The sequence below is a fragment of the Eptatretus burgeri genome, chromosome 4 (genome assembly GCF_056783735.1).
Source record: "Eptatretus burgeri isolate ZD-2024b chromosome 4, Ebu_testis_v1, whole genome shotgun sequence".
NCBI lineage: Eukaryota > Metazoa > Chordata > Myxini > Myxiniformes > Myxinidae > Eptatretus > Eptatretus burgeri.
Genome location: NC_140964.1, coordinates 136,776,197 through 136,799,369, shown reverse-complemented (window position 1 = coordinate 136,799,369; position 23,173 = coordinate 136,776,197). Strand labels below are relative to the sequence as shown.

At 47.0% G+C, this 23,173-nt stretch overlaps 1 protein-coding gene across 27 annotated transcripts in view; it reads left to right on the top strand.

The window, feature by feature from the left end:
- Positions 1-16,877, top strand: part of LOC147029197 (CLIP-associating protein 1-A-like) — a 203,338-nt gene extending 186,461 nt beyond the window's left edge. For all 27 annotated transcript variants that reach the window (XM_085880112.1, XM_085880114.1, XM_085880109.1 and 24 more), the window contains 9 exons: positions 9,995-10,129; positions 10,690-10,796; positions 12,459-12,603; positions 12,698-12,980; positions 13,151-13,341; positions 14,015-14,143; positions 14,339-14,545; positions 14,991-15,107; positions 15,243-16,877. In XM_085880112.1, the coding sequence (XP_085736238.1) occupies positions 9,995-10,129; positions 10,690-10,796; positions 12,459-12,603; positions 12,698-12,980; positions 13,151-13,341; positions 14,015-14,143; positions 14,339-14,545; positions 14,991-15,107; positions 15,243-15,323 (1,395 nt within the window). In that variant the 3' untranslated portion in view covers positions 15,324-16,877. The remainder of the gene's footprint in view (positions 1-9,994; positions 10,130-10,689; positions 10,797-12,458; positions 12,604-12,697; positions 12,981-13,150; positions 13,342-14,014; positions 14,144-14,338; positions 14,546-14,990; positions 15,108-15,242) is intronic.
- Positions 16,878-23,173: the final 6,296 nt, after the last annotated feature.

The window sequence follows — 23,173 nt, the reverse complement described above, 5'->3', positions numbered from 1 at the left end:
AGGACAGGTAGTAGTGTTTTGTCAGGGGTGGGGAGAGCAAAGTTGGGAGGGTGAGGTTGCGATGTGGGGTGGGGGGTTGGTGTGTTGTGCTGCGGGTGGAGGGTTGTGGTGGGGGTGGGAAGGGGGATTGAAGCCTTCGGGTGTGGTGGGGGAGGTTGAGAACTTGGGAGTGGGGCTTGAGGACTGGGGTTTGCGGAGAGGGCTTGAATGTGGCGAAGGGGTTTCAGACTTTGAGAATAAAGTGGTTGAGGACTCAGTCACATTTTACATTCCAGGGAATGTCCACGGGGTCCCTGCCATTATGCTCTCAAAAGCCATTCCTCACAAATCCCTCGCAAAGCAGACAAAGAATGGATGTGGGGAGGAATGGGGGCAGGAGAGAGAAGATTGATGGAGTACACAAGACGGAGACTCTCAGGAGGGAAAAATGGGAGTTGGAAGGGAGGGTGGGCGGTGGGTTAACGAGGGTCGAGAAGATTATGGTTTTGGATTTGGGATGATATGAGATGGTGGTGAACAGCTGTCTTGAAGATCTGGAGCAAAGAATGACATTGAAGAGGATGTGGAAGTTGATTCCACAGGTGGGGGAAAAAGAGGAACAAATGAGTGGAGGTGAGCAGTGAATAATGAGTGGAGGTAGTTTCACCATAAGGGGGTTAATGGTGGACCATGTGTGTCCTACAGAAACTTGGGCGGAGGGGGGGGGACAAAACACGGAAGGAGTAAAGGGGGCAAGACCAGAAAGTAGGCGGTAGAAAACAGAGATCACTGATCTGTCTGCATTGGTGAAGTGATAAACCAATAGACTCAGCGTCAGCATGGGATATTGCAGTAATGTTAAAGGTCTTGGTTTCCACGACATCAAGCTGGGAAAGGTGTGAGGCAGGGGAGCGAGCCCAGCAGGGAGAACAGTGCTCAAGCTGTGGATGAAGGCCTTGTTGGTGGATTGGGGTTCAGCTGTGCCGAGGAAAGACTTTGTACGACGGAGGATGCCCCATTGGTGGCTGGCTTTTGAGGCTGACTTTGAAATGTCGTTTGCCCGAGAAAAGTCAACATGGCTGACAGTGAGACCCAGGAGTTGAAATGACTGAAATTCCTCAAGAGGATTATTTTTAAAAAGTAGGGGGGAGGGGGTTGCCATATGATTATTTCAGAGAGAGACAGGCAGACAGACATGTATAGATATAATAGAGATAGATTTGTCTGAATTGAAAGACATATTCCAAGTGTTTGACCAGCTTTTCATGACCAGCTCAAGGCCTGAAGAGAGGGAAGAGGCTGCAGCCTGCCTGTCTGAAGGATGAGGGATGTCACGGTAGAGGGTGGTTTCAACAGCAAATAGATGAAGACGATTTTCCAGAGAGTCAGAGAGATCATTTATGATGATCCGGAATAGGACTGGGCCCAGAACACTATCTTGCAGCACTCCAGCCTTGACAGGGAGAGGAGATGAAAGGATTCCGGTGAGTGCCACACGTTGGCTACGAGAGCAGAGGAAGTCAGGAAGCCATGTGTGGAGTTGGCCTTTGATGTCTCAGGCAAAGAGTTTGGAGAGTAAAGCAGGATGCCAGAGTGCATCAAAAGCACAGGATGTGTTCAGCAGAGAGATGCCCGTGATCTTATGTCTGACATTGTGGGCCTCCACCCATTGTTGAGTGAGTCGAAGCAGCATGTGCAAGGCAGAGTGACCTGCTCTCAATCTGAATTGATTTTTTGAGATGAGGTCCTTGGAAAGAAGGAATGATTTCATATCAACTGTGATGATGGATTCTATGACCTTGTTGATGATTGGAAGTAAACTGATTGTTCTGTAGTTAAGGGGATCCGTTTTTGCACTTATGTAAGAGTGATGTTTGCTGATTTTCAAGCAGGTGAAAGATGACCTATGGCAAATGACATGGTGAAAAGGCCAGAGTTTTTTTTAGGACACATGAGCTGATATCGTCTGGTCCAGTAGTGGAGTTCGAGTCAAGGGTTGAAAGAAGCTTCTCCACCTCAGGTGCAAAAGACAGAGTCCAGGAGCAGTTGGGGAGGACAGGGGAGGATGGGTTCCGAGAGTGAGGGGTTGGGGGACACAAGATTTGGAAGCAAACATAATTGAGGTATTCGGCCTTCTCATGAGCGGAATTGACTGTGGTGCCATTTGAAGAGGGGGAAAGTATGGAAGGAGAGCATACATCAGAGAAGGACTTAACAAGGTGCCACCAGGTTTTCGAGGAGGGAGACAAGTCTGAAAGTTCGTTCTTGAGGTTCAACAGATGTTGTTTTCTGGCTCTCCTGAGAGTGGACATGTGCTCGTTTCAGACTTTTTGGAAAGCACCCAGATTGCCTTCTGTCAGATTATCCTTCCAGGAAGAGATGGCAAGTTGTTTCAGAGCATCTGCCTCACCACATAATTCAGTGCACCATGGGAGGGAATAATTGTGGGATAATTGAAGAAGAGATGGGATGAATCTGAGAGAGAGAGAGAGAGAGAGAGAGAGAGAGAGAGAGAGAGAGAGAGAGATAGAGATAGAGATAGAGATAGAGATAGAGATAGAGATAGAGATAGAGATAGAGATAGAGATAGATATATATGCTTGCAGTCCCTGCCAATCTGCTTGAGTGAAATGCCAAACTCGCCGGCGTTGAGGCAGATCTCTGAGAATAGCCAGAGAGATGTGGACTTTCACAAGCACATTATCAGATGAACCAATTGGAGCGGAGGAAGAGCAGGAGACATTTGTGGGGAAGTTTGTCATCATCAAATCCAGAAGAGAGGATTAGCCATTGGGGGAAATCCAGGTTGTAAAGTTCACAGATGGAGTCAGTCCCATGGAGTCAAAAAAGTCCTTTGCTGAAGTACCATGGCTGATGAGAGAGAGGCACCAACACCCAGCCAAGTGCCATGGTGACAATTTAAATCACCACATATGAGGAAGAGAGAGTTGGGATGAGGGGTAAAAAGTTTGTCCGTGTTGTCAGAGATAGAGGTGTAGATGGAGACATCACTGTTCGGAGGATGGGACAACACACAGATGAACAAGATGTGGGAGCGGAGGGAACATCGCAGCCAGATGTACTCCTGGAAGTTGGGAGGCATCAGGTCAGTACAAGGGCAGTGAGAAATTGAGTTTTTGATGTGAAGTGCAACTCCACCGCTGGGGTGGGGTTCAGACCTATCAAAATGGAGGAGAGGGTAACCAGGAAGAGACACGAAAGAATCGGGGACATCCTGTGGGAACAAGCTTCTGTTAAACAGATGATGTCTGGTTTATCGGCAGCACCCTGGATTGAGAGATGTGTCGAGTTATGGCGGAGAACTTGGATGTTTGAGGTCCACACATTGAGAGATATGAGAGATAGGGCGAAAAGAGGCGTCGGGAAGGTGCATGATTGGGGGGGAGGGGAGGCTTTCCAGGGGAAAAGTGAGTCTTTGGGAATGTGGGATGCGTGGGGAAGGTTTGAGTGTGTGGGGTACAGGGGAAAGATTTAGAGGATGGGGTGAGGGGGAAGCATTGAGAGGGTGGGGTGTGGAAGGATATGCAGAAAGGGGGACATGAAGCTTTGAGGGGGTGGGGGTGGATGCTTTTTCTGAATCCATATTTTGTACTCTCACTGAATATCTACTGTAAATCAGAAGTCACAACCCAACGCATATAAATAAAAAGTAACTGTGCACAACTTTATATTTATTTTATATTATCAGTTCGAACCGGACGGCAAAGACAACGCGACATCAAAAGCTGTACAGGAAAGTCGAACTGTCAGCCATACAGAGCAAACATGGTCCCAATACACCGCTTCCCTTACACTTCCCGCCGGGTTTTTACACGGTCGCTTTCAATTATTTTGCTCGTATCGCGATCTCGATTAATCAGGTCAAAGTAACAAGATATACATATATACGTAAACAACATGGTGGAATTTGTTCAATACATTTTGAACAAAATGAAGGTGTTTTGGTCACAAATATCCATACGTAACCATATACGTTTGCTCCGTTATAATAAGTTGTTTTGTTGTTGAGGTTTTTAGGTTTTTTGTTTTTTAAGAAGAAACGCTTATATTTAACGTATATTCAGGTTGGAGAAAAAGGGGGGGGGGTTGGGGAGTGTGGAACCAGAAGCCGAAGGAAATTGTAGAAGAAATGAGAATCGTTATGGAGTGAAAATATAAACTTTTTCTGTTGTTTGTTTGTTTTGATTTTTTTTGAAGAGAGGAGAGGAAATAGGATGGTGTTGATGAAAGAGAAGCGATAAACCCGGGAAATATACTTGGGGTGAAAGCAAATCTGTGGGTATTCCTGAAGAGTTGTGGAGCGCCTTCAAGCCCACCGTCCTTGATGTTGCCGGTGGATGTCTTGGAACTCATCGAAGGGCGAAGAATAAATTTGTCTCTCAAGGGACACTGGATACCGTTTACCAGAGTCGCAGGGCCAGGCTGAATGGCAGAGCTGAGCTGTTCAGGGAGTTCAGGTGTAAAACTGCACACGCGCCAAGGGTGGACAAGGAGGCTGAAGTGTGAGGAATCTGTGAGGGGGTCGAGCATCACCTGTGGTCAAGTGATTCTCGTCCTGCTTATTCGTGCTTTGCGTTCAGACAAGCCCGTCCCTCGGTGTGTTGCAGTTTGAGTGGAGGGTGGTGAGCTCTTGACAGAGGTGTCCGAAGTGAAGGCCCGCTGGGCCGGTTACTTTGAGCGCCTGTACCAGGCTGATCCACCAGTTGTTGAGTTGGATGTCGGGGGTATAATATCCCCATTGCTGACCCTCCAATGAACTGTGGTCCACCTTCGTTTGTGCAAACACGGGCTGCGGTGAACCGGTTGAAATGGGGTAAAGCTCCTGGAATCTGTGGCATCCATGCCGAACTTCTCAAGGCTGGTGGAAAAGCTGCACTCATGTCGTTGCATGCAGTTCTGTGCTATGTTTAGAGCACAGGCATTATCTCAACTGACTGTAAAATGGGTCTTGTTGTCCCTCTCTGGAAAGGGAAGGGTGATCACCAGGACTGCAACAACTACCGAGGGGTGACGCTGCTCTCAGTGCCGGGTAAGGTCTTTGCTCGGATAATTCTTGATCGGGTTTGCCATCATCTGCTCGAACACCAGCGTCTTGAGCAAAGAGGTCAACAATTGACTGTCTCCTTGCTCTTCGGGTCCTCACCGAACGCAGATGAGAGTTTTGGCAGGGGCTGTTTGCAGCCTATATTGATCTCCGCAAAGCATTTGATTCAGTGAATCGGGATGCCCTCTGGAGGATTCTCTGTCTTCGTGGGATGCCACCAAAACGGATCAATCTGATTTCTGAACTCTACTCTGGTATTGAGAGTGTTGTGAGGTGTGGTGTGGTTCCATCTCTGACTTATTTCCAGTTGTTATTGGAGTTTGTCAGAGGATGTGTATTCACCTCCACACTCAACACTTGTGTGGACTGGATTCTGGAGAATATGTCAGAGAGATCAAGCTGCGGTGCATCACTTGGGAATGTCAAGATCACTGACCTTGATTTCGCAGATGATGCAGTCAGGTCAGGTATGGGAGCATGTGCCAGAACAGCGCGTCGCTGCGTCCACTTTCCGCCGGTACTCCAGGGGCCTCCGTCTGGCCATCCCCCAGGCAGATGCCAGGCCCATCCCCATCTCCTTGAGATGATGGTCAACCTGCTGCAACCATGAGGCACGTGGTCGGCCCACTGGCCTCCTCCACTCATGAGACTCCCTCGCTGAGAGAATCTGGTGAGCAGGATCAGCGTCAGGAAAACGAGCCACATGTCCATACAGCCGCAGCTGACGCTCACGGACTATGCAGGTAACAAATCTCATCCGAGTCTCTCTCAGCAACCGCTCGTTGGACACAAAATCCGACCAGCGATAGCCAAGGATTCTCCGAAGAGACCTGGTACCAAAGGAATTAAGTCTCCGTCTCAGATCCTTGGTCAAAGTCCAAGTCTCGCACCCATAGAGCAAGACTGGAAGTACCAAGGACCTGAAGACTCGGACTTTCGTCCTCCCGCACAGGTACCGGCAGCGCCACACCCCATGATCCAGTGAATCCATGACTCCCCAGGCCCGACCCAGACGTCTATTGACCTCCGGCTCACAACCTGCGGAGACATGAATATCACTGCCAAGGTAAGTGAATCTATCCACGACCTCAACATCCTCACCACAAACAGACACAGACAGGACAGCAGCATCCAAGATGTCACCGAAAGCCTGGATCTTTGTTTTGACCCAAGAAATCCGTAATCCCAACGGCTCCGACTCCTCATTCAGCACCTCGAGGGCCCCCAAGAGGATGTCTAAAGTCTCCGCAAAGATGACTGCATCATCTGCAAAATCAAGGTCCGAGATCTTGACATTGCCAAACGATGCACCGCAACTTGATCTCTCCGACATCCTCCCAAAAATCCAGTCCATACAAGTGCTGAAAAGTGTGGGGGCAAGTACACATCCCTGACGAACTCCAGTAACAACTGGAAATAAGTCAGAGGCGGTACCACCACACTTCACAGCACTCTCAGTACCAGAGTAGAGTTCAGACATCAGATCGATCAGTTTCGGTGGCACCCCACGAAGACCAAGAATCCTCCAGAGGACATCCCGATTCACTGAATCGAACGCTTTACAGAGATCAACATAGGCTGCAAGCAGCCCCTGCCGAAACTCTCGTCTGCGTTCGGTGAGGACACGAAGAGCAAGGATACGGTCAATCGTTGACCTCTTTGGCGTAAAGCCTGACTGCTCTGGACGCTGGTGCTCAAGCAGATGGTGGCGAACCCTATCAAGAATTATCCGAGCAAAGACCTTGCCCGGCACTGAGAGCAGCGTCACCCCTCGGTAGTTGTTGCAGTCTTGGCGATCACCCTTCCCTTTCCAGAGAGGGACAACAAGGCCCCTCTTCCAGTCAGTTGGGATGATGTCTGTGTTCCAGGCAGAGCACAAAACTGCATGCAACGACGCGAGTGCAGCATTTCCACCAGCCTTGAGAAGTTCAGCATGGATGCCACAGATCCCTGGAGCTTTGCCCCGTTTCAACTGGTTCACCGCAGCTCGTGTTTCCACAAGCGATGGTGGACCACAGTTGATTCGAGGGTCAGCAACAGGGATTGTAACACCCTTGACGTCCAACTCGACAGCTGGGGGATCAGCCTGGTACAACCGCTCAAAGTAACCGGCCCAGCGGGCCTTCACTTCAGACTCCTCTGTCAAGAGCCTACCACTCTCTGCTCGAACTGCAGTGCTCCGAGGGATGGGCTTGGATGAACGTAATGCGCGAATTCCCCTGTAAGCGGGACGAGAATCACCTGTCCACAGGTGATGCTCTACCCCCTCACAGATTCCTCGCACATAGGCCTCCTTGTCCACCCTCAGTGCACGTACAGTTTTACGCCTCAGCTCCCTGAGCAGCTCAGCTCTGCCATTCAGCCTGGCCCTGCGACTCTGGTCAATGGTATCCAGTGTCCCTTGAGAGACAAAATTCTTCTTTGCCCTGCGGTGAACTCCAAGGCATCCACCGGCAACATCAAGGACGGTGGTCTTGAAGGCGCTCCACAACTCTTCAGGACCCCACAAAGCACCCAGACCCCCCAAGTGTCCACTCAGCCTGTTCGCAAACTCCTCAGCTACTCTCTCATCCCTGAGCTTGGCAACATCCAGCCTAGGCTGGGATGGTACCATTCTCCAGGATTTAAGGTGCAGCTTTAGAGTTGCTACAACAAGCCTGTGGTCAGTATTGAGGAACTGAGCACTCCGGTAGACCCTGCAGTTCTGGATCATCCTCCAACGACCGTCAATGAGGACATGGTCAATCTCCTTTGCCACACCGCCAGCATTGGAATACCAAGTCCAGCGATGAGCTTGTGGGCGCTGAAACCATGAACCAGCCACCCTAAGTCCATGACTTCTTGCAAAGTCAAGGAACTTAGTGCTATTCTGGTTCATAGTTCCTGACCCATGGGGACCAACACACACCTCATAACCATCCCTATCAGTTCCAGTCGATGCATTGAAATCCCCCAAGACTAGAAGTGTATCTCGTCTGGGGCACTGATCAACCACAGACTCGAGTGTGGCGTAGAATGCATCCTTCACGGTAAGATCACTCGCCTCAGTCGGAGCATAAATAGAGACCAGGGAAATGACACCTAAGGAGTGACGAATCCTTAATCTCATAATACGCTCGTTGACCGGTGTTACCTCAATTATCATTGGGGTCAGCTTATTGGACACAGCTACAGCAACTCCTTGGGTATGGTAACCATCAGAGCGACCAGACCAATAGTAGGTGTAACCACCCACCATTATCTCGCCGCAATCCGGTCTCCGAACCTCAGAGAGAGCTGCAATCCCGATGTCCAAACGCTTGAGCTCAGATGATAACAGAGACAGGTGATCATCCTCTCTTAGGGATAGGACATTCCAGGCACCCACCCGAAGGGACCGCCTCAGGTTAACCCATCTCTGACTTATTTCCAGTTGTTATTGGAGTTTGTCAGAGGATGTGTATTCACCTCCACACTCAACACTTGTGTGGACTGGATTCTGGAGAATATGTCAGAGAGATCAAGCTGCGGTGCATCACTTGGGAATGTCAAGATCACTGACCTTGATTTCGCAGATGATGCAGTCATCTTTGTGGAAACACTGGATGTCCTGGAAGGGGCCCTTTAGGTACCGAATGACGAATTGGAGTCACTGGGATTACGGTTTCCTTGGTCAAAACTAAGATCCAGGCTTTCAATGACATCTTGGATGCTGCCATCCTGTCTGTACCTGTTTGTGATGAGGATGTTGAGGTCACGGAAAGATTCACTTTCCTTGGCAGTGATATTCATGTCTCTGTAGGTTGAGTGCCAGAGGTCAACAGACATCTGGATCAGTTCTGGGGAGTCATGGATTCACTGGATCACGGGGTGTGGTGCTATCGGTGCCTGTGCAGGAGGACAAAAGTCTGAGTCTTCACATCCTTGGTGCCTCCAGTCTTGCTCTACGCATGTGAAACTTGAACTCTGACAAAGGATCTCAGATGGAGACTTAATTCCTTTGGTACCAGGTCTCTTCGGAGAATCCTTGGCGATCGCCGGTCAGACTTTGTGTCCAACGAGCGGTTGCTGAGAGAGATTCAAATGAGATTTGTTACCTGCAGAGTCCGTGAGCATCAACGGCGGCTGTATGGACATGTGCCTCGCTTTCCTGATGCTGATCATCACACGTGCAAAAAAAACCCCCCCACAAACTGGTTGAGGACTTGAAATCCCATTTTACATTTTTCCTGAATTTCCATGGGCTCCTGCTGTGATGCTCTCGACGGACATTCCTCGCAAACTCCCGAACTCTTCCACACTCCATTGGGAACCAATTCCCTTCCAACAGCCAGGTGTAACCAGGTTATCTGCTGGTATAATATAAAATCGAGTTTGCTTCCTTGATGCCTCCACTCAGCAAGAGGTGAGTGTCTATGAAGTACGCACTACAATGTGAGTACATCTATTAGGTGAAGTACAGAGGAGAACATAGTTGTTGTTGTGAAGGCATTCTTGCCCCTTACATGTGGCAAAGCACTTTCGACCCTGAAATTATGGTTATTTCAATTAATTGAGTCATTTAGCTTCAGAAAAGATTGTACTCTACTTTAAATTGACATTCTGTTCCCAAATATAAGGTGAGTAACAAAAATCGAGGGGTGTGAATACTGTCTGAAGGCACCGTTTGGGCAAATGCGAGTAGATGAGGCAGCCTGCTTAACGTCTCACTCGGTGGATGGCACACTCATTGATATAACACCGTCCAGAGTGATGTTTTATTGTCGTCCATGAACTGAACCCAGGCTGGATGATACAGAAGTGAGTACGCTCCCTTTGAGCTGTCGGGAAGTCTACTTTTCTACCCCCACGCCCCCCCCTTTTTTCCCTTGCACATGTCCTGCTCGTGAGCTATTACATTGCAAAATGATAAAGTTGCTGATGTGGTATGTTGTGTGTGTGTGTGTGTGTGTGTGTTTTATATTTTTTTAGGCAGCACAAGCAGTCCTGATTGCCCTCTTTGAGCTCAATACACCTGAATGCACGATGCTACTCGCAGCTCTTCCCAAGAGTTATCAGGAAGGAACTACCAAACTACTGCACAGCCACCTGCGTGGAGGGAACACGGTAGCACCCTGTCACTTGCATAACCCCCACTCACTATTCGACGATTAACTTTAATACCCCTCATCCTTTGTTGTGGTGGTGGTGGTGGTGATGATGCCTGTTGATAACGTTGTGGAATTGCCCGTGGTGTTACTGACAAGCCTGTAATCGATTGCATATCCTTCAGGAGAATCAACAAACACTTCTGCTCCAAGTTTGTGATAATTGAAAGAGTAGAGATTATAGAAATAAAATAAATAATAATAATAATAATAATAATAAAATTACAACAAAAGAAAAATACTAATTTTTTTTTTCTTTCATTAATTAAAATGATCTTGGGTTGGTGTGGTGTTCGCGCACGCATGATGGCCTGAATGGACTCCACCTGTGTTGGATTTCCTTGTCCTCGTTATCGTTTGTAGTTTTATCAGCTTCGTACAACACGTCATAATCCTTGAGGTTTTTGATACATCTTGACACGTGCTTTGTCATGACCAAATTTAACACTTTTTTTATTTTATTTAATTTTGTTTTATTTTATTTTTTGGTACTTCCGCCCGTCCACTTATGGACCGAAGATCTCTGGCAGCGGTGCCCCACGAGCTGGCATATCTCGCTACTCACCTGGCAGTTCTGCACCACTCACTCCACCCAGCTTCTCCAGCCGGGGCACGCTTTCTCCAAGGTGAACCGAACTATTCACGGTTTTCTTTTCCCAAAGCGATTTTAAAATTTTCACAAGCTTGTTGGGAAAATCCACATATTAAGCATGCCGAGTAAAAGTCTGGGTGATTTAAATGAAGAAAAGGAAGAGTAGAGGGAAGGATGTGGGTGAAAAGATGAAACGAGGTTGAGGAGAGATGCGAGTGAAGAACTCGGTCAGGAAGTAAATGGAAACGAGAAGTTCGAGACGTTTGAATGGGATAGGTGGTTGAACATTCCACAATGTATGAGTTGTACATTGCCCCCATGTACCTCGAACCCCAGTGACCTCCTGTTGGCCTTTATTTCGCAGTAAAGTTTTTAACCGAATTCCGGAACGATCCCGGCTGTTACCTGTTCTCTCGACTCTGCGTCCAATTGTTTTGCATGTTTGCCGTGACCTCAACACCTTTTATCTCACGTAACCTCCTCCTGCAACTTGTCAGGGATTTTTGTTTTTTTTTTAAATAGAGGCATCGAGGTTGATGGAGTGAAAATATATATATATATATATATATATATATATATATATATATATATATATATATATATATATATATATATATATATATATATATATATAGCAAGACAGAGATGAAGGATTATAGATGACTTTGTGTTCTTCGCTCGGAGATCCCTTAGCTTCGTCCCTCGTAGGACCGTCTGAAAATGCGTTATCTTATCACCCATTTGGCATTGTCAGCGGCTTCGCTCACAAAATCCTCCCTGCCTTGTCTTTGCTCCCTGGCCACAGCCGGCATTGGAGCTGCCCTGTTCCCCCTTCTTACTTTCACCCTCTCAAACCCGACTGTCGGCCCTTATTGCCCATTGCAGGTCTCTCCCCAAAAGACTTCCGGGCTAGGCTGCCATTAAGGTAAATGCTTAAAGCGGTCGGGAAAGCCACCGAACTTGCGCGTTCTCAGCCTCGTGCGCTTCACGTTGCCCAGCCTTTCTTTTTGAATTTGCTTTACAGCCGACACGAGACCATGCCATTGCCTAGCCTCTGTCATCCAGCCTCCACCCCACCCTGCCCGCTCATGTCTTGTGTCGATTGCTCAGCTTTGATACTTCATGGTGCACACCGTGAGGTTTTCGCGCCTCGAGGACACACCGAGCATGTTCCGCGGCGTCCCCGGATGCATGTCCAGAAGCAGCGCTTAGAATCCCATGCCTCGGCGCACACAAACAATCGGGAAGTGTGTTGCGATATCATGGGTAGCGTGTGAAGGCTTCCTCAACTTCGATTTCGAGATATATGTTCCAAGGCATTGGTTGTAGTTTTGAAATGAAAATGAAGTATCCCCCATTGTAAAATTTTCACAAACTCGAATACTACAAGTGGTCATACGACGATTGTGGTTTTGTTCCCCCCCCCCGCCCCCCACTTGTCATCGGTGACGGGGCTTTTTCACAAAATGTTTGCAAAAAGCACAGAAGAATCGCAATGGTTGTTTCGAAATCCATGGTTTTGTCCGTTTTTCCTTTACTTTTTGAAGAACTTTGTTTATCCAATCATTTATAAATCCTTTGATTTGCCTTGATCAAATGATATCTCCATATATCGATCCAATCACTGTATCTTCCTACCCATCTCGCTCGTGAGCTGCCGACCATATTATCACCGCCGTCTTATTCCGGCCCCTAGCTTGTTGGACTACGACTCAGAAAATATGAACTCCGATGATATCTACAGCTCACTACGAGGTGTCTCTGAGGCGATTCAAAACCTCAGCTTCCGTAGCCAAGAAGAGCTGGCAGAAAGCCTCCCGACACGCAAGGAGCCCGACTCGGTAGGACGACTTTCGTTGGGTTTGGAAGAGCCTGCCTCTTCAACGGCGGCACATTAATTAATCTCGTGCTCTGCCCAATACCCGTTGCTCCTAGAGTTCCAGGGACAGCGGAATCGCCGCTTCCTTGCCGGATGTACGTGGCTCCAGCAGCAGTTGTGGAGGCGACAGCCTGGATGGCCCTACGGTCGGAGGACGCACGGCTCTCGACAACAAAACGTCATCACTGCTTAACACCATCTCGCCGCGATCTCTCGGCTCGGGTTTGCGCCCTCCACGTGACTACAATCCACTCCATTACTCGGACGGGATTGGGCTGCGAGACCGGCTGCCCCTCAAGGATTCCTTCCTGGATGATTCTCCGGTACTTGTAAGATGTGGTAAGTGATGTCTGCATAAAATGTACATGAAACTTTTGGCATTCTCTCTGGTTCATTCGGTACGATGGAAGTAAATTGATATGAGGACATTTCCAAGGTCAGCATTTTGAGGAGTTGTGGCAGAAATGTCACGATTTAATTGTCTTTTTCCCTCCACCTCGTGGATATAGGCTCAGTGGAGCAGACTTCCTTGCTCGACAATGTGGTGAGGCAGCTTTCTCTTCCTGGTGAGCCTGGTGAGGAGCGCCGTGCCACTCTGATTGAGCTGCTGAAACTTGCACGAGAAGATGGCTTGGCGGCGTGGCAAGAACACTTCAAAACCATCCTGCTAAGACTCACGGAACACCTCAGCGATGGCGACGTACGTGTTTCCACCTTGCGTGACTTGTTAGGTTTTCCCTTTGAATCGCTCGTTAACTTTCATCCTGAGTTCCTTTCATACAGTGTGGGTTTTTATGCCTCTGCATCAAGGGTGCCAGAGGCATGATGTTTCCGGGTTGTCCGTCCGTCTGTTCGTCCATCCGGATTTTCGTTTACGCGATAACTCAAGAAGCAAATTGTAGAATTTCATTAAACTCGGTAAAAAGGTAAAGTAAGACAGGGCAATTAAGTGATTAGATTTTGGGCCAGATATGATAAAGGTCAAGGGTCAAAGGTCAAGGTCAAACTGAAATTTTACTGTTTACGCCCCAACTCAAGAAATATTGGACAGAATTTCATCAAACTTGGAACAAAGGTAAAGTTAGACAGGGCAATTAACTGATTAGATTTTGGCCCAGATATGATAAAGGTCAAGGGTCAAATATGTCAATACTCAAGTGTTTGTGCAGGAGAGCGGAGGCATACTCGTCGACTGCGCACAGTCAAATTACTGTAGTTTATTTAAAAAAAAAATTTTTTTGGATACCACTGATGTGAGCTCACATCTCACCTGTCACTCGTTACTTGTAGATTTTCACAATTTCCTCAGCTTCTGCAGTAAATTCCATCCCACCATTCGTTTGACGATCAGTTTCCAACATTGGTTTTCCCAGGCTGTTAGCAGGACCTTGGCGTTGCGCGTGCTGCGAGAGATGGTGCGTAATCAGCCGGCTCGTTTCCGGAACTACGCAGAGCTCACCATCGTGCGCAGTCTGGAAGCGCATCAGGACCCCCACAAGGAGGTTGGTCCTCTCATTATTTGTTTATTTTTCACTTTCCTTATGCCGTTGACAATCAAGTTTGCCTTTATATCAAGCCCTGGATAACTTGATGACATTACCCTCTGCCTAATGTTACGTGTCGTCAGACTTTGCTGTTGTTTGAATCTCGGAGTATCTTATCCACCCTGTTTTAACCTCCCGTTTATCCACGTGCAGGTCGTACGGGCGGCGGAAGAAGTGACTCTAGCACTGGCCACCTCCATTCAACCAGAGCAGTGCCTCAAGGTGCTGTGTCCCATTGTGCAGAACGCCGAGCATCCTGTCAATTTGGCTGCCATAAAGATGCAAACTAAGGTGATGGAGCGCATGGTTCCGGAAGCGTTGGTTCAACTGCTTCCGGATGTTGTTCCTGGGCTTCTCAAGGTACGGCTACCCCCAATGTAAGGAAATGTGCCGTTTATGCTCAAGTGTCACATTGAAGGTTCAAAGTGTTGAATCTTCGGTTACGATCCGCTTTTCAGGTGTTTGGTAAAACCATTCATTGTTGTTGATTTGAGGTATGCTGGTTGTTTGGGGGATTGTAGGAAATCCTTTTTTGATGAACACGTTCCTGATTTACTTATCCCATGTTTTCTCGCTTCTGAATGTTTATTTGACAGCCTCTCGCAGTCCATTTGTTTGTCTTGAGATGAGTCGTGTAAACGAGGCAATTTGAGCATCACTTTTGCATGCGAACGAGTATTTTGGTTTTCATTGAAAACTCGATTTGCTTGGGAGGAGAGGGAGCGGTATTCTTGGCCGGTACCAACGTCGGGTCCCCATGTTGATCATTCGATGTGTGTGGGGGGGGCTGGTACGTAATACACAGGGCTACGACAGCACGGAGAGCAGCGTGCGGAAAGCGAGCGTGTTCTGCCTGGTAGCTGTGCACTCCACGGTCGGAGATGAATTGAAGCCGTTCCTCGCTCAGCTGACCGGCAGCAAGGTCAGGCCGCTTGAAATCCTTTGTATCTGCTTTCTCGACGCAAGATCCCTCGCGATCACGCGTTCATTTTTAAATGGACCCTACAGCCGGGCCCGCACTGCGTCTGACTTTGTTCTGTGTACCATGTTTGTGCAGATGAAACTACTGAATCTCTACATTCGACGAGCCCAATGCGGCACGGCCGGTGGCGCCGGTGAACCCTTGGGCCAGATATAGAAAACGAAATCGTTCTCGCATCGTCAGTCATTGGCTGCATTGTTTGTGAGGACTTGAGCTCATTGCCCATCAGTTGATGGCTCCTTTGCTGCGCCGAGCAACTATGTTCTCAGTCGTACGCTGTTCCCTGATGTTACCGATTCCTGCCCTTCTACCTTTGAGCAGTATTTGCCAAATTGTTTCACACGACACGGAAATCCCAAATCCCTCTTCCCACCGAAGTACTCGTGCACCCTTTCCATTATTAACACGGAAATCGGTGACGTTCGACCTGCTTACCGGTCACGTCACTATTCCGCCGCGTCGAGCGAGCCACCAGTGGCCGGCCACATGCGACGCGGTGCATTACCGGTCGACGGAACTCTTATTTGTTCGAAGTACGCGACGAACGGCAAGTACAAGTAAGAGCTCCGATGCGAACCGAAGTCTCGGAGTTCATCGGTCAAGTTGCTCACGTCGGTTTGAAAATGTGAACGGAAACGTTTCTACTGTTTTTATTCGGTTGAGCTTCTGGTGAAGCGGAAACCGAGACACTTTCGTGCTACTCTGGCCGGTTGCCGAGCGACGTGTTCGTGTATTAAAAAATAATAAAAACAATCGAAGGTTTTGTTTTTGGCAAAAAATTTCAAACGGGTTTGCGTTGAAGCTGAAAAGGAAAGGCGAACCAGCTCGAGTTATTAAATTATTTAAACGATCCACGTGCACAGGACGGTCGGTGCAAACTGAAGGAATAGCTTTCAGCGTTTTCTTTTCAACATGTTCTTCGATAAATAAATAAATTCCTAATCAGCAAACACCTGGAAACAGCACACACTGTTCATGAGTGCAATGTTTTGGATAAGATCGATGAACCCGACTCGTAGTTTTGTTTTACTAAGACCCCCTCCGCCCCCACCGACCCCTCCCCCCCCATAAACCCCTGCACAAGATTCTTCGGGTAATCATGAAGATTTTAATAAAATCCGATGCATTGTCCAACACCAATGCTTTTGGTAGATCTTCTATCGCTGACTGGGATTGCAAACCTGGGAGAGAAGGGCCTTAGTTTTGGTTTGGGGTTTGGGGTGTGGGGTTTTGGAGGGTGGGGGGAGGGGGGGTTGTAGTGGGACTCAGTACTCTTCTTTTTTTTTCTTTTTTTAATACACATCAACAAAGCAGTATCTTCGATTTATTCAACGTTGTGTTAATTGCAGGGACAGTATTTTGGAGCAATAACCATATTCCCATGGACTGGTGTGACCATTTTAAAGGAAGTGAACGAGGGTTGCCGTCATCGTGATTTCGGATGAGATTATTTTGAATTTTTATTCCTTATGTACTTTTGGAGTTTCCTGTTTGGCAGCCGGCAGCGCAAGGGTCTTGTAGCCACGATATGTTTTGCATGTAGGCGGTATTTCCCTCTGCATCCCCTCTCCTCCTCTGTCACTTGGACGTGTACCTGTATTTAAAATATTTTGGGGATTTTTTTTTTTCCGTTTAAATTGTACAGACATCTCTTGTCTCTTGATCACTGTTTTCTGCTTGAAACGTTAATAAACAGAATATTGTTGTGTACATTGGAAACGTTACTCGAAGATGTGCAGCACGTATTGCCTGCGGCGAATCATGGGAGTACGGGTCACGTGCTCGAGCAGCAGAAGGTCGACCGACCGAATCGAACTGGAGGCAAATGTTCATTTTAGTTTTGTCAAGATACAATGGGTACGAGATTAATTACAGGATGGATTTGAAAATGAATCGCAAGTTAAGAATCTGTGCATCGACACGATTTTAACTTCCCCGCTCCTTGCCTCCTCTCCCCTCCACCACCACCGCCACTACACATCTGGTTGGTTTCTGTGCATTCATCCTGCAGATCTGTCTGTTGGTGGACTCTGTGTGTGTGTGTGTGTGTGTGTGTGTGTGTGTGTGTGTGTGTGTGTGTGTGTGTGTGTGTGTGTGTGTGTGTGTGTGTGTGTGTGTGTGTGTGTGCTGTTCTCTCACTGACTGGTGCACACAATCGGTGCATGACATGTGCAGCAGGGTGCTCCTGGCAGATGAGAGGACCAGAAGAGCAGCAGACATCTAGGAGCACAGGCAATGGACTGGAATCGTCTTATTCTGACCCTCTCTTCCTTCAGCATCAACGTCGCTCAGTGTTGGCTCGTCCACATGCCTCCCCTCATTCCCCCAATGGAATTGCATCGTTTTGATGGATAAAATTGGTCTGGCGTTGAAGTGGTGCAGGCATGACGGGACGGATGGCCTCCTCCTGCGTATTATTACCTTGTGTCTCCGACTACAACTACAATTCCCTCCCCTCCGGGTGATACCGGCTCACCCCAACGCGCCGGCCAATCATCCCGCTCCACGCTCCCGTCAGCAGCCAATCACGTCCATCGTAGATGTGCCTACTGGCGAAGATGCGCGTAAGAAGCCGATGGAGGCCCACCGTGCTCGGCGCTATTCTCCATCGGAATGCTGTTTCAATACCATGTTGCATCGATAATGCGACTGTCAATCTCACTTTTGTCCACAATATTTCTTTTTTTCAACTAAGATCCCAAAATGTTCTGCTTTTTCACAAGTGGAAGCGACAATTTTATCCAAACTATTCCTGCGTCAATTTGGTATAACTTCGACTCGAAAACGATAGTGGAGGTTTCTTTATCAGGTTCGGATGCTATGAGGACAATACCAGAGATGCTTTTACAAGACAAACTTTACGCTCGTGCATCACACTCAATACCTGGAGGTGCTCATTTGAGCTCCCGCTCTCCCTTGAACCTCAAATTTCTGCAAACCATTCCATTCATCCTCGACTTTGGACTCCAAATTATGACGACACACAACGAACGCTGATGACATTTGCTTAACCTTCGGCACATAAGGCAACAGTGACCGGATGAATATTTCTGCGCGCAAAATGAACGTATCAGGGCAAACGTGTGTCCATGATGGTTTGGCATACAAATGCATGACGAATCCCCCCCTTTTGAAGCGGTCAGTGTCCCAAAGAGGCTCTCGTCGTCCCGGTGTGCCCAGGCATCCGTCAGTGGAGTGGAACACCGATGGCGTTTAATGTGTTATATCTGAGAAACGCCACATTGGCCATGATGCTCGAAATCCCCTTTCTCTTTGTGCCCATATTGTTGGCATGTATGATATTCGGTCTTCGCTTAATAGTAACAGTGGCCTGCAAAAGTATTCACCCCCTCGAAAGTTTTCGCATCTTCATGCCAACTGAACTCATTTCATGATGCCTTCAAATCAAACTTAATATCCAGTCTTCACAAACTACTCCAAAGTGAAAAGGATTAAAAAAAAAAAAATGCAGATGAAACGTGAATACGTGAGATGAACAGAGAAAATTCAGATGATTCTCAGGAGCAGAAGTATTCAAACGATTTTGCCGAATTAACCTGAAATCATTTCAGGAGAAAATTATTTGCGGAGAGGGTTGCGTGACTATTTCAAAGTCGCTCATTAACCCTTTGAGTACGGTGAAAGCCATCATTAAGAAGCGTAAGACGCATCGTACCACCCAGACTCGACCCACACCAGGTCGTCCATCCAAACTCAGCAGCCGGGAAAGCAGGAAACTGGTTCGGGATGTCACTGTAAATCCAACAATGACTTTCAAAGATCTGCAAGGCTCCATGTCCGAGATGGGGATCAGTGTTCATCAATCAACAACATCATGTTCCCTTCACAAAGCTGATCTCTGTGGGCAGGTGGCAATAAAGAAGACATGAACACGAACACGTCCTCAACAATTTCTCGGACATGCATTTGTATTACTGATGTTGTTCAACCTTGGCACAAATATAATGAATGATGGCTTTCATATGCACCTCATTTTATTTCGAGATCAGATGCAAGATGGCTGACTGGCGGCCATTTTGTTACTTCAACGTGTCCCCACAACCATTTCTCAGCCATGCACGGTCCAATTTTATTCAAACTTGGCACAGGCTCAGGACATGATGGCATACACGTGTACCTCACTTTATTTTGTGATCTGATCAAAGAAGACCGACTGGTAGACTGGTGGCCATTATATAGTTGTAAATAAATATGGGCTCGCCATTTAACTCCGTACAGCAAAATTACGAAAACAGCGGGGGGCTTGAACATTTTATGTCTTTATTTTTTTTCTTATTATTAATAATTCCTAGATTTCTGACTTCCAACACTCACGCAGTCAACAAGTTTCCATCAATGAAACGCTCTCCTCCCCTCATATCACCCATTGGAAGCTGGAGTTCCCCAAGGCAGTGTTTTGGGCCTAGTCTTGTTCATCATCTACATTAATGACCTATCGGATGCTCTGGCAAATCCTCTTCCTTTATCAGGTGACTCCACATTTATCACATTGTACCCCCATCCCTCTGCTTGGCAGACGGCAGCTGTGTCACTATCTGCCTATATGGATATGATTGGATGCTGCTCTCAGCAGTCTCACCATGTCAACCCAGGATAGTCAAATAAACACACCTGTTTCTATGGCAACCTGCAGGAAGAGGTTTGGTCTCTTGAACTTCCAAGTATCAGTATCAGTATCTCTCTCTCTCTCTCCGTCTCTGTCTCTCTCTTTCTCTTTTTCCCCCCCATTTTTTTTTTACTGCCTCTGTTCCAGTCTCATACATTCTGCCCTCTCAGGCCTACGACCCTCTCCAAGTCCTCCAGGACATGCATACCACCAACCTATTTCAAGCTCAATATCCAAAATGCAGGTTCTCTCCTCACCTCTTTTTATTCATTCTGTTCTCCATTTGGTGGAACTGTCTTCCAGAGATGGTTAAATTGCGCTCTTGCCTCCACGACTCGAAGCCAGTCACGTGCTACGATCTCATGTCATCCCCTCTCCCTAGTCACAGTATTATCTCTCCCCATTCACCTTATTTTACCGGCAGGTTCTTTTTATTCCCTCTTCACTGTCTTCTTTCATGGTTCGATCATTACGTTGATTGCTGTAACCGACTGTGCCCCCCCCCTCCCTTTTTACCCTGTCACCTCACCCTTCCATCGGCCTCTATTTTGAAAACAAACAATCCTATCGAATTTAATAACTCCAAAACAAAACGTCGATTAAACTTCAGCATTTCATCTTGAGAAAAACAAAAATTCAACGATAACAGGCATACCAAGATGGTTTCCATTCTGCTCGGTTCCGATGTTTGTGAGTGAGTGAACGAATTCGCTTTGTTGACACATGCCAGCCCTTAAGTGCAACACGCCTGTTGAATAGCTCTGTTTTTTTTTTTTTTTAAGAGATTGATCTGACATTCTACATCCTTTTGGTTACAAAGGAATTGTTTTTCAGTCGAGCCAGGCCAGATGATCGATGTAAAATTTATCACCTGGATAAAGGAGTCTTTTCCTCTCGGTCTCTCATTGTCCTGCAGTGGCGGCCTGCAAGGTGCACATGTACAGTATGTTGCTTTTAAAACTGATTACGTTGAAGGAGACCTGTGTTTGGGTGACAGCCAGCTGTGATGGGCCATTGTGCATTTCTGTAGTCATGGGGGAAATGAGGAAGAATGTCAGGTTGAGGCCTCCTATTCGCACAATGAAGCACAGGATAAAATAATTATCAAATCCATCATTCTGCTTTTTCTCACACTGGGTTATGGTATAACTATGGCGATAAGGTAGTCTCCCCACTGGGAAGAGGAATTTTTCAAAATGTCATTTCGGGTTCGCTTGTCGGTGTTCCGACGTGAACCCTTGATTCATGGAGGCAGGGGCACCTGCTTTGCAATCCCTCAGACCAGGTGTGTCTGTGCGTTGTTTGCTAATGTCCATATAATTAATTAATGTAAAGGTACACTGTTATTTATGCATGTTTGAGATATGTACAAGCCCCTCCATGAGAATTTGGTCACTGCAAAACAAGTCAAAAAAAGACATTAAATGTCATAAGCCGCCGTTGTTTGAGTAATTTTGCTGTACGGAGTTAAAGGGCCAGCCCACATTGATGCGCAACGAAAACGGCCGCCAGTCTTGCAGTCGACCATCTTTGATGAGATCGGAAATTAAAGTGAGGTGCACGTGTACGCGTGTCTGAAAAATGGTTGGGGACACATTTACGTAACAAAATGGCCAGAAGTCCGCCATCTTGGATCTCATCTCGAAAATAAGTGACGTGCTTATGGGAGCCGTCATTCCTTATCTTTGTGCCAAGTACGAATATAATTGGTCCGTACATGTCAGAGACATGGTTGCAGATGCACGCACACACGCACGGACCCGCAAATCGAGACCAAAGACATCAGCCCCCGTTTTGGACCGAGTCCAACTGGGGCTAAAAATCCTTTTGTTGCTCTATCACCTTGGTGATGAGACAGTCAGTATCCCTGAGAAGAGGAATTTGAACACACAGTTACACAGAAAACCATCAGCCGCCTCCTCTTCAACTATCAATGGAGCCATACAATAACTCTTATCACTTTGAGATATATATATATATATATATATTTACACACAGTCGTGGCCAAAAATATTTGCACCCTTGCAATTTTTTCAAATAACTCACGATTTTCTTTAAAAAATAAGTTGAAATTGACAAAGTATTTTGTCTCCACAATTCTTTATTTCACTGTTAATATTACAGAACATTTGTTTTTGATTCAGGACTTCATATATCCTGCCCCTCGTTCCTCCGCACACCCATTATGTGTCCAAGTCTCCCTCTATTTTGTCCCTCATCCCAACTGTTGGTGTTTCTCTCTTCTCTCACTCCTGTTCCTTTTGTTCCATTGCATCATGATCCGTTCTTTGTTCGAACTCCTCCATGAGCCTTGACTTTGTCTTTTTTTTTTTTTGAGTTCATTGCATTTATAGGAAAATTATTTCTAACATCTCGACGTGATTTTATTTTATTTTATTCATTTTTCTTTGAATGTTCCAAGTCAATAAGGATGAACGTTGTCACCATTTTTATTTTACATTCAAAGGTCCCAAATCACCGCAGGCTGGTCGGTGGTCTTTCTTTCTTCTACCGTCTCCTCGCCGGTCTCGCTCCACCCCCCCCTCGGCTCTGTCTTCGAAATGCCCCCCCCCCAGCCCCAAATTTCTGCAGGGTGCTCAAGGTCCGCCAACAACCCCCTTCTGATAAAACTACCAAAATGACGAATCGCTGCTCACCTTCACTCTTTCATTCCTCTTTTTCCCACCTTTGGACAAACTCCCACACTTTCTTCAATCCCACTCTTCCCTCCAGGTCTTCAAAACAGCTGTTCACCACCACCTCTTAGATTCCCCCATCCAAAACCACGATATTTTCAAACCCCCATTAATCCACCCTAAACTCAGCTCCTTCAAAATCCCTGCATTCCTTCCTGAAAGTCCCTGTTGTGTCCATCTTGTTTACCCTTGTTACCCCCACCCCATCCCTCTCACTTCCACAGATCTCCTCATGTCTCTTCCCCACTGTTTTGTCCTTCCCTCTCCTTCCCCTCTGTCTCCTGCTCACCTTGTTGTGTGTTCTGCGTGTTCACTCTTATCGGAGCCTCGATATTGGATAATAAAAAATAAAAAAAGAGGAGAAAGTTGCGTGTGTGTATTCAACAAGTACTGATGATTACCTTGATACCTTTAAAAATAAAATAATAAAATAAACTTTCAATGAAAAAGAAGCTAAATGATACGAATAACACCTGTGTTCCAGGTAACCACCTCTCATTGTATAAATATTCTCTATCCGATGTAACATACTTTGTGATACAGAGCGTCGGTTCTACCTATAAGCAGTTTATCCACCCGTCGTCATGCGAGGTGTTTTGCCATCCCTCTCCCAGCAGTAGTTATGGGAGGAATCTGTAACTTGTTCAGGGTGTTAGAGATAGCTCACCAACACTTCATGAAGG